The following is a 10977-nucleotide window of genomic DNA, read 5'->3' on the forward strand; positions in this document are numbered from 1 at the left end:
TCAAATTAATCATTTATTTTTAAAAGTTTTAAACGGTGCCACCGCTCAGTGTTTTTGGTTGTTCCGCTGTTCATTAACACTGACTGCTGATTTAGTACGTATTTATCACGATCGTGGTATTATTAACGAAAATAAGTACTGTACGTTTGTAGTATTGTACGAGTAGGTCTCCATAGTTCGTGCAGTTATCAGCCGCTAATTTCCTCCGCGCAATTTGCGCGGGGCGCTAATTTCCTCCGCGCAATTTGCGCGGGGTCCGCTAGTTGTGAATAAAAGTTTAAGGAAACACATAAGCCATGCGGCTATACTACTGTATCTATGCTTGAAATTTTGCATTCGACCACAAGCACCGTGCACTCGCGAGCAGTGTATCTGCGTGCCTACTACTACGGGAGGCGTTTTCCATCATCAATGTTCAACAGTGACAAAAAAGGACCTGCAAGCAGCGGCGTAACGAGCTCAAAGGTTTGGGGTGAGCCACAAGTACTGGCTTTGGGATAGGCCGTTCCCATCAGACTTGGGCCGCCTTTTTGCGGAGCGGGAAAATTCTCCGCCATTCCCGCCCCTCCCCGGTTTTTTGGAGGGCGGGAGCGGGCGGAAGTTTTGAGTTTGGAGGTACGGGGCGGGGAGGAAAAAATGTGAGCGGGCGGGAGCGGGACTATTCTAAAGGCGGGCGGAGATCAAGCATAAAATAAAATTTAAGATCATTTACTGAAATATTCCTACTATTTTTTATAGAATTTGTAACGGTTTTTGCGGCGAAATTGGTTGTTGGCTTCGCGCTTCGCGCGAAAACTGGCAACTGGTGTGGTTTTTGAGCAGACATTTCTGAAGAAGAACAAAGGGAAAAAATTAAAAAATGAAAAGCACTGAAAAAAGTTTTCACATTTTTGGCGGGCGGGCGGCGGGAAATTAAGATATGGCGGGCGGAAGTGGGAAATTTTTTTGTTACGGCGGGGCGGAGCGGGGCGGAAAATTTTTTGTAAGAGCGGGGCGGGCGGAAAGCGGAGATGTCGTTGGCGGCCCAAGTCTGGTTCCCATAGACTCTATGCTATAACTTTTCGTTTGGGGTGGGCCGTAGCCCCCAAATTATTACGCTCGTTACGCCACTGCCTGCAAGTGCATTCCATAACTTCCATAGAACGTTTGTTTTTTTGCTCTACTCTAGTCTCTATTGGCATTATTGCCTATTTCGTAATTTGGTCTGCTTGGCTGTAAGCCTGTAACAAATGCATTTCTGTTTATACTGGAAAATTTATACGAGTATCAAATTTTTCATATTTCTGGGATACGTAACAAAAGCTTAGCGTAAGCTCTTAGAATTATGGTTCATCAAGATATTTTTCACATTTAACTGTAGCTCCGAATGCGTTTTCAGAATGTCTAATCGCGTCTTCCGTCCTTCACGAGGCAGATCAGCTCAGGATAGAGATCATTATCACCAGCGTCAAGTTCAACATCGGAACGCTGGCACGTTTCCTGAGTTTCCTCCCAATCCCTTCGATCCTGTTTGCGGGTTTCCTTTGCCAAACGATACTATGCCTGTGAATTCCCAGTCAAGTTTTTCGCACGCTCCGTCAAACAGTTCTGCCCGATACAGCAATCCCTTATTGTGGAATGTTCCACGAGGTCCTCCTGTGCAGCCTCTTGGATCAAGATATCCTTTGTTAGACACTCCGAAATTTCCTCCACCAGAGGAACCTATGGGTGTTCCACCTTATTCAAGTAGGAACAGAAAAGTGTTCTCAGGTGGAGTGTTGGGAATGTTGAAGAGTTTTTGCTGCTTTGCAGATGTGGGTTCCACACGGATGCCAGTGCACGACAGCTCCGCGTATTTGACAGGATCACGAGCTTCCAGCTATTACAGATCGTTTAACAGAAAGAAGCCTCAACGACAAAGAGGACGAACTCGTCCATTCAGTCCACGGGTTACCAACATATTGGCTCGGAAAAACTTCGGTTAGTGACTTAAACCAGCTATTTTTATTGGCGTTTGTTTCCTAGTACCATGATCTGTTAATTCAGTACTTAGTAGATGAAGCTTTTTGTGTGCTGTTCTTGCTGTGCTGGTAATAATTACCAGTGAAATTGCATTGGAATTAAATCATTTGAATGTGCTTGTAAAACGTACATCCTTTAGACTTTAATACATATTACACACACGTTTTTAAGATATGATTGTAGTATTTATGTTAAATACATACTTACGTAATTATATCACACTTTTTTATAAATTTTGGTACTTGTTCTTTACATGATATTTTATTTTTTGTAGGTGGTAACCGTGGTGCTCCATATTGCCCCCCTTTCCGTACCGATGCAGAGCGTATGCCGGGACATTGTGATTCCCGAGGATTCAACACGGATCTGAGAGGCAGTTTAGAGCATCGAGCACGGATTGTGAATGTTGCTGAACCAAGGAACGGTGTACCTGTAATGTCGAAGGACGAAACTCTGAAGCTGGTGGATGCGTCAAGTGAGATCTTGTCCAAAGTTGACGTCCCTGCGCTGCTGGATTCCATTAAACGTCTTGATGTATTGGCATCATCAGTGGAAGAAACACCCGTGTTTCCGTCAGCTGAAAGTAAGTTGTTTCGTTTACTGAAAAGTATTAGTTTTTAGCAGCGTTATTTTTTTCCAGATGAGACTGCGGTACCGTGTTATGTGCCTAAGAGCCCGTCGCCAGCTCCGTCCCCACTAGATCCTGATCACGGGGTTGTCATGAACGTGCTGTTTACGTTACCGCAGCCTTTGGACGTGGGTTGTAGTGTCCATACAGAAGGAGTCGCTGATTATCCAACGGGACTTAATCAAAGGAACGGCGCTCAAAATGCGTCTGCTTGTGCAACACCGATGGAATTAGTTATCAGTACTGACGTCCCGACAAATCCAGAGCCACTTCCGAGAGTTGCACTCAGCGATACAGAACCGGCGCATAATATTTCGTTAATGCAAACGCCTTACGACTTTGCGAACGTGAGTGATGACCGTAGTTTGTTCAAAGTATTTATATGTTAGAGTTGGATTTTCAGTGGCTGATTTCATGTCGTCTAGGGTCTGGATCCCACCAGTGTAGGCATTACTCATGGATGTTCGCCGAGTAATAATGATACCGTTCATTCGAGTCATGGACTACTTGGTTATCGCTCGATGCCGCATATGGATATTCGCCAAAGCAGACTGGAAGACTTCGATGACTATGAATGCATGGAAAACCCTCGAATTGATTTCAGCAGTTTTGGTGATCGAACTTCTGATCGAAAGCCGGTTTTCTGCGATACTCGGGATATTGTCAAGATTCACCGCTTGGCGGATGGTCGACGAAAAAGCTCAAAGCCCAACTCCAGATACAGTGTATACGGTTTTACGGTGTATGTTGTTGCCGTTCTTAACCCATTAACGTTTTGGTAGGATTGGGAACCCTGCTCGGATGAGGAGAAAAGCCACGATAAGAGGGATCGGAAGAGAAAGAATCACGGGAAAAGTGACCGTAAGTAATAATAATATGTCGAAACTTATGACGAGATCATTGTGCGGTTTCTATGGCGCTAATTCACTTGTTTATATTCGTATAAACACGTTAGACGTTTCTGACTTCGGACTGAATACCTGCAATATGGCGTTTTCAGGTCGAAAAAAAAGTGCTGCCACGAAAATATCTAAATCGTCCTCCAAGAACAGCCAGGCTACACGAACGATTCGAAGTAAAGCTTGTATTTGTTGTGGTTAACAAGGAAAAAAAATTATGGTTGTATTATCGCAAATATCGGTGCGATCTACATAGTATGAAACATGCTTGCAATGCTCTATTTAATTGGCAGCAGTAAGCATTTTGCTGTATGTGTAATCAATTACATAACGAAGTTAGCACGGGAAAGCCAAAATTGTGCATACTTTGGTCCCGACTTATTTTGTTGGATCGGCTTTTAGGCTCTGGAAAACTGGAAAGAAAATCCTCCAAACATTCTCGGGAATCTGGTGCCATAAAAAAGAAAAAATTGAAATGTGAGGCACAGTTTGAATGCAGATCATTACCATATAATATGATAGTACCAGAAGGTTGTTGTTGTTTAGCTATTGTCGTGAAACCGGATGTCCATTGGATGGAACTGCATTGTTCTTCCGATGAATCGGACACAAATTTTCCGAAAGTAGCTTCCGTTCTGAGGGACATTGGTCTTGATGAAAAGCTTAACGACGGAACGCTAACCTCATCTGCAGTGGTACGGGATTACTAGAAAAACCTTTTTTAAATGAAGCTGTAGTAAGAGAGTTAAAATTGCCCAAATAAATAAGTAGTAATTGTTATAATGAATTTTATATTGCAGGACGTTGGCGTTGTAAAATTTGAATCCGAAGTTGATCCTGATTTCTTCTCGGAGCGTCTAATCCGTTTTGGTACATTTGAAACATGCTCTACCACAAAAATTGTGGACTCAGCGAGGCTGGATTTTGACCTGTTTGACCCGGATCTTCTTAATCTTGACTGCGACCTGCTAGAGGATCCTGGTGATGACCTAGTGGGGAGAACTGAAGACGATCTACGAGCACTCTTAGTGGCTTCGTTGAATGAAAGCGGTGGTGACGATGAATCCAACAAAGCTTCGGTCAATGAGGTAAGTTACGGAATGTACGGTACCGTGTTGAATTCTATGCAAAAGCAACCGGTGGTGTATCGTCTCTTTTTATAGAAGAAAGTTTTGTGTGTGGGACAAGACGGCAAGATGGCTTGGTCGGATAATTCGGTATCTTTCAACTTCGCGTCATTACTGCCTTCTACAGCTGATAATAAGGATATACCGAAACCCGAAATTACCATGTCGCCAAAGGTGAGCCAGATTTGACTTTTAGGTAAATGTTTCTTGAATGTTCTAGAACGTTTCTTGCACCGTGCCAGCTGGTTTATGTTAGGAGCTGGTTGTAACTGTAGGTACCGGTGCGTACTATCAGTTTGGTGCCAGAAATAGTGTACGGTTTTCTCCACCACTGTATAATTTTTCTCTTTTAGGAGGTAAATTTAATGGTATATTTGGTCTAAAGCTTTAGGTAAATAGATAAGTTTTATAGAAGAATGGAGCTGATAACAAGAAAAAACGGATAGTAAAACTGGAAGTGGGACCAAAGGAACCGGGATCGAGTAGTTCGCGCACTTCGTCTACCGATCGCTCGCAGGCATCCACTTCATCCTTTTTCAGTCGCCTGATTTGCAATTCTGTCGATGCAGTCACCCCAGAAGTATTGCTGGGTGCGAACTTTGCATCCGATTCCGCTAACTTATTTCCAGAACCATCATCAGAAAAGGTAAGCACCTCATTTGATTAGCAGGGATAGTATATTCTCGTAAAGACATTTTGATCTTTAGAAGCGGTTTCGAACGGCCAAATTCGAGACATTGCCGATGTTATCGGGTGAGGCAGACGTAGTGTTTTCTATCTCATAATATTTGTGTTTCTCTGGTTACATATTTCGTGGTTGCATATAGTAGCGAATGCGAATGTGGTCAAAACAAAGACTGCGCCCGATAACGCAGTGGCTCATCCTATACCAGTAATTGGCACGGTGAATACCACGCTACCTTCGGGAGCAACAAAAAAGACCAAGAAAAAGAAAAGCAAAAGAAAATCCTCTGTAAAACTGCTAGACAATCCGAAGAAGATCAAACTACCAGCGCCACAAAATGTTTCGAGACTGGAGAACGTTGCGGCTTCCCAGAAAGAGAATTTAGAATATCGTCGTTCTCTGTAAGTCAAAACTAGATGCAGTTTTGGCTTCTTACGTACACCAGAATTTAAGCGGTTGTTTTAGAAATCCTGCCATACTATGTGCCAGAATTCAGACGCTGGAAACTGAAGTAGAAGAAGCTTATTGGGAAGACATTGGTAACTTTAGGAACCTCACTTTGATTTCTAAATTTTTGGTTTATTGCAGTTACGGTTTACTCCTACGTAGCTGCATTGGTTTCCTAAATCTTATGACTCTGGTGCACGGCTTTTAGATGTTGATACGCTTTATATACAGTCTGCGTATTTATTTTGTTGTCATGCGAAGCATACCAGCAAATTTTAAAATTCCTCGGTTTCCTCGTGATCAGATTTTAAAAATGCTCGGTTTTTCTGCAATAGAAGTCAACGATAGGATTTACAACTTGGAAAAATCCTTGCGCGCGGCCGTCGCGCAGAGAAGTAGAATTTCCATTCATCTTCATGATTTGCGGATGAAGGTACGTATCTTAACTTTGTTGTAGCATCGTGATATTGAGGAAGAATATGTTGCGTGCAGGCGGATGAAATTCTTCAAGAAGGCGCCGATGTCCCTGTGATCAACAGCGAGGACACTGAAGCCACATTGCCGATTGAACCAGTTGATGATCCGTTTGTTCGACTGAGCAAGAAGCCCACTTCCCCAACATTGACTGCAGCCGAAAACTCAGAGATCCCGGAAGACTTCGATGAATTAATCTGTCCTAATTATATCAGGATGCCACCTTGGAACGCTTCTGTTGTGGAGAGACCACTGAGCTTGGATGATGTATTTAGCAAGCTCCACTTTTTGTTTATGTAGGGTCGTAAGTTTGTAGAGACTCATCCCGCCTTGCAGGATCCTCTTTTAAGAGCGCTTCGTAATTTGAAGACCAGACTGAGCAATACGGGTTTGGAAATGAGAGGTAGCGATCAGGAAACGAGCATTCTGGACGATTTAACAGTAGGCTTCAGAAAGCGTTATTATTTTCATACTTTTCGGCTGTGAATGCGCTAATTTTGCTTACAGGACGCTGAGACTCAGCTTGAAGTAATGGAAAGTGTAGATTCAGTTGGTTATAGCGAGATCAGTAGACAGACTTTTGTTTACATATCAGAAACGCTTCGAAATCTGGGATTGTACAGGTAAGCAACGTTGAATTCCAGCTAAGATGCCAAGACAGATGTAGCCCGAAGTGCTAGGATGGTAATCTTTTTATTTTCAACTTCGCCAAATTGCGATATACGATGACGATTTTCATGTTTTATACTGTGTAATGACGTAAGTCACTGATTGTGTAATATCCAGTGTTGTATACACACTGTTTAGATTTCAAAAGGGCTTTGCTGGTATTGGCAAGAGAAATCCATTTACGGAAGCGTTCATAGTGGAAATCGACCCCCATATCGCATACTGTTTTTGTGGAAAGGAGAGCAGCTGCATAAAGTATTGTTTAAATTACTGATGAATTCGAAAAATCAGTTTTCTTGTTCCCTAAATGGAGATGGAAAGAAGCATTTTATAATTGCAGATTTCATATTCCGCTAATCTCCGTGGAAGGTAGACGGGAAAAAATCCAACAGGAATTAACGAAGTTGATTTTCGATGTTTGCGATACTGCTGATGATCTTTTGCATTGGAAGGCTGCAATCGGTATCGAAGAGTGTTGCTGCAGCCTGCAGTCATAACGTTATACAACTACTTATCATGTTTTCCATGTAGACGACCTGGAAAATGAAATTCAAGACGATGAGCTTTACGAATTAGAGGCCGCGAAATTGTGGGAAATTTTCGTAGAAAAACTTCCGGTAACACATTTGAAATGCAGTGACAGTACTAGTGTTTATTTGTAGCAGTGTCGTGGAGGATAAATACCACTGCAAGTAGTCTTTATTAGTAAATTTTTTGAATGAATGTGATGAATTTTTCTTATTGTTTAGGTCCAGTGATCGTTTGTTTCCGGAAGGATAGGGCTGCTGATTCTTTTGTCGTAGGTGTTCTAAGGTGGAATCTCATGTGCGATGGTGATGGTGGTCTTGATGGGGTCGAGGTTTTCTTTGTTAGGGTTTAGGGCTTTTGGCTTCCTTGCACTATCGACCATGCGTGGTCAGGGTTATCTTTCGTCCAGCGTATTCCTATTTCTGCGTGTCTTCCGGTTGCGATCTGTTTTTATTGGGGACTTCTATCTGATACAATTTCCTGTTCCATCCGAAATTCCATACTGGTTTTGTTGTTCATGGATTCGTCGTGGGATTTCGTAGGAGGGCGAGGATCTGAATCTGCGACCTTTGTACTATGCTCATATGACCTTTAATTTGCTCACAATCCCATTGCAACTGGATTCTCCGTCCGTTTTAATGATTAATTTGACCGAATGAATCTTGCGATTGCCAGAAATATATAACGAATTTAAGGCCGAATAATCATAATGGTTTATTTTTGTACCATGTTGGTTTACAGTACATATAAAAGGCACTAATAATTTTGATTAGAGGGAAAGTGCGGGAAAATGTTGTGAATGCCGCGTTGCGCGAATTGTCTACAACGTGGGTGAAATGTTTGCACACCGAATTCTGACTTCGTTATTAAAATCACCTGTGGATAACTAGTCGTCTTATTATTGTATCATCTGTCAACTGAATTTGAATCTACGTAGCACTTTTGGCCAAAACATACCAAATAAAACTTCTGCCTTGCAATTAAATTGTTACAAGCCCTGGCGGATTTTTAACATTAACCATAAAAACTAAATAGTGTACAAAGACTAGTCTTTGTAATTATTCTAGTTTAACCGACTGCCAACTGGTGTCAGTCCGCTCCGGAAAAATTCGTGTTAAAACTGCCACGCCTATGCGAAAATCAGTGAAAACCGTAATCAATTTATTAATAAAATTAATAATAATAATTAATAATACGCCTATTCTAAAATTAATAAAAAGCAATTCCCGATTTTTCCAGGGCTTGGTAAAACTCAGAAAACGTCCCGCTTTTGCAAGAAGTGCGGGAGCGGGAAACCTGCTCGGAATGGGAACGAGAGAGAATTCTACCCGTATATGGATCAACCTACCATCCCGACCCTACTCGTAGTCGAAAAGTTTTGACAATTAAATTCCATGATTTTTTACCGTTAGCCACGCGCGCAAACAGCCAAATACTACTACAGCTTTGGTGGACCACTGCCAGTTTCATTCGAAATGCGAGAAATATTACGAAGCGTATTTCTAAATTAATATATAACGTTCCGGCCGTATCTGTATATAACGTTCCGGCCGGTATTGCTGCAGAACGCCCAGACAAGTCACAATGAAAAACAGGTCGTTTTCTCGCGCATGTGTACGCAAGTACGCTTTGCAAGCATATTTTTTTATAAGGGTTTTGACAATCACTCGTTTGCGCGATACCGGTACCCATAATATGGGAAAAAACCACCATTTTGTCTTACGTATATCACCAAGTGCATCACATAGAAGAAGTTGGAAATTTAAAATAAAAACGGTACGTATAAGTAGTAAATATTTTACTAAGTAATTTTATTACACATGCAGTATTTCCGAGCTCAGAAGAAAAAGGGAGTTGGTTGGTTAGATTATGCTGTTAACGCCTTGTGGAATGTCCAACATGGGTTCGACATGTGGTAAGAAGTGTTCTGCTTGCGGATCCATTTACAATATTAACAAATCAGAATAAATGATGAGGTTTATTAACTCATTGTCACTGACTGTGACTTGCAATTGTGAATGCATCGACGTCAAAACACCGTAGTATTGCACAGTGCAAAATCCAGTACTGCCGTCTGCTGTGACCTATCACAGCCTCAAGTGGTCATGCGATTATCCTTAAATGTACTATTGGTGTTTGTTGATTCCTGTTTTATTCCGCAGCTTCCGCTCAAAACGGAAACTAATTTTGAAGCATGATCTGTCTTTGTTTGGATTGTCATGATTCTTTATTGAATCAAGCACGCACGCGTATTTGCATTAAAACCGTACTAGAGTAAAACCGGCAGCATGGTTTTAAATTCAGACATGTTAGGTATTTGGAACTTGCAGTTAAGCCTACAGTCGGAGTGCGAAAAAATTAATTTCAAATACTAGAGTAAGACATGCACAATTTTGTTCGCTTAGCTTACATAATCGAGTATGGTGCGAAACTTGTCCGGAGTGATGTTATAATGATATTACGTCGCCATTAATATACTGTTACTATTACTCTTATTACGTCGCCATTATATATACTGTTACTACTATTATTATTATTATATTACTGTTAATATTACTTTATCCTAGAACATTGCACAATTGGTTTGAATACTGAACTACACCGCCTCTAAGACTGTACAAAAAGTTTTCTGTGCACGTAGAAAAGACTAATCGGGATTCCAAAATTACGTTTAAAAGAGAAAACGTTAGAAGTACTGTATATGAAATAAGTATTTGCAGAAGTATGCAACGCACAGGAATGCGCGATTGCAGAGTATGAAAAAACGTCACAATAAAAGCTGGATCGATATCAGATACGCAAAAAGAGCTCACCACTTACGGCAAAAGCATAAAGTGAAGATGTAATGCAGTGTTGGATGTAACATTAAGTATTTGACATGATCGCCTTAATTCGCTTCGAAAGGGTCTTTTGAGACAAATTTATATCTCTCTTTGTGACAGAATGAAAAATAGTCGTTTATGATTGAATGGCCCGAGAAGATGCAATGTCGCTGAAACGATACGTAAAGTAATCTGGGAAATTCATTTCGCATAGAGTTTGACGAGTCCCAACAGAAAACGCCAACAAAGCAAATGATAGCGTGGCGTGCATCAGCTCATTGTTGGAATGATATTTTATTTTATAGATTATACCCATGCATGTATAAAAGCTTTTCATTGCCATCTAGAAATATTGCATATTATATTCTGCTATACCGCGCTTTCAAACTACAAATCAGGCAGTGTCAGACTAATTGACACATATAGTACATACTTGGTAGCAAGTGCAGACGATACACAACTTTCAGATATTCCAGTCCCTAATTTCTGCTTACGTAAAATCCTCACATTTAATGTCTTACTTACAAGGATTCAGAAGTAACCACACAATTAATTTGAATAAAAGTTTCCATGGTTCAGGAATTATAATTCTTTGTAATCACTCGCGATAAAGCTCACAATTCTGTATCAAAGTGCAACTTACTGAAAATCTCAAATTATTTTACAAGCTTTTCAATCAGTAAACTCGGAAAAACAA

General features: G+C 41.1%; 1 protein-coding gene across 8 annotated transcripts; it reads left to right on the plus strand.

The window, feature by feature from the left end:
* The first annotated feature begins 1102 nt into the window (after nucleotides 1–1102).
* LOC129585408 (uncharacterized) lies at nucleotides 1103–8338 on the plus strand. 8 transcript variants are annotated; one of them, XR_008690032.1, is made up of 25 exons: nucleotides 1174–1308; nucleotides 1379–1725; nucleotides 1792–1959; nucleotides 2276–2584; nucleotides 2642–2976; nucleotides 3055–3354; nucleotides 3412–3490; nucleotides 3630–3704; nucleotides 3931–4005; nucleotides 4075–4223; nucleotides 4329–4616; nucleotides 4692–4829; nucleotides 5068–5301; nucleotides 5363–5408; nucleotides 5483–5741; nucleotides 5806–5879; nucleotides 6123–6220; nucleotides 6280–6528; nucleotides 6598–6702; nucleotides 6769–6884; nucleotides 7069–7185; nucleotides 7271–7392; nucleotides 7462–7547; nucleotides 7680–7743; nucleotides 7804–8338. XR_008690032.1 is itself a non-coding variant. In XM_055478111.1 (25 exons), the coding sequence occupies exons 2-24, from the start codon at nucleotides 1380–1382 to the stop codon at nucleotides 7686–7688; spliced, it is 3777 nt and encodes a 1258-aa protein (XP_055334086.1). In that variant the 5' UTR covers nucleotides 1174–1308; nucleotide 1379; the 3' UTR covers nucleotides 7689–7729; nucleotides 7804–8338. The 8 variants fall into 8 exon arrangements, 5 of the variants coding, with proteins under 5 accessions (XP_055334056.1, XP_055334086.1, XP_055334064.1 ...); XM_055478111.1 differs by having other exon boundaries at nucleotides 7680–7729; XR_008690028.1 differs by having other exon boundaries at nucleotides 7462–7743.
* Nucleotides 8339–10977: the final 2639 nt, after the last annotated feature.

This window comes from Paramacrobiotus metropolitanus, unplaced genomic scaffold (assembly GCF_019649055.1).
Source record: "Paramacrobiotus metropolitanus isolate TYO unplaced genomic scaffold, Prichtersi_v1.0 Parri_scaffold0000002, whole genome shotgun sequence".
NCBI classification, from domain to species: domain Eukaryota; kingdom Metazoa; phylum Tardigrada; class Eutardigrada; order Parachela; family Macrobiotidae; genus Paramacrobiotus; species Paramacrobiotus metropolitanus.

Excerpts from the sequence above, each read along its gene's own strand:
- LOC129585408 (XM_055478081.1), top strand. The coding sequence starts at position 1,380 with ATGTCTAATCGCGTCTTCCGTCCTTCACGAGGCAGATCAGCTCAGGAT. Across the intron at positions 6,221-6,279 it reads TTCATGATTTGCGGATGAAG|GCGGATGAAATTCTTCAAGA; the intron begins GTACGTATCTTA and ends TGTTGCGTGCAG. Across the intron at positions 7,186-7,270 it reads AAGGAGAGCAGCTGCATAAA|ATTTCATATTCCGCTAATCT; the intron begins GTATTGTTTAAA and ends TTATAATTGCAG.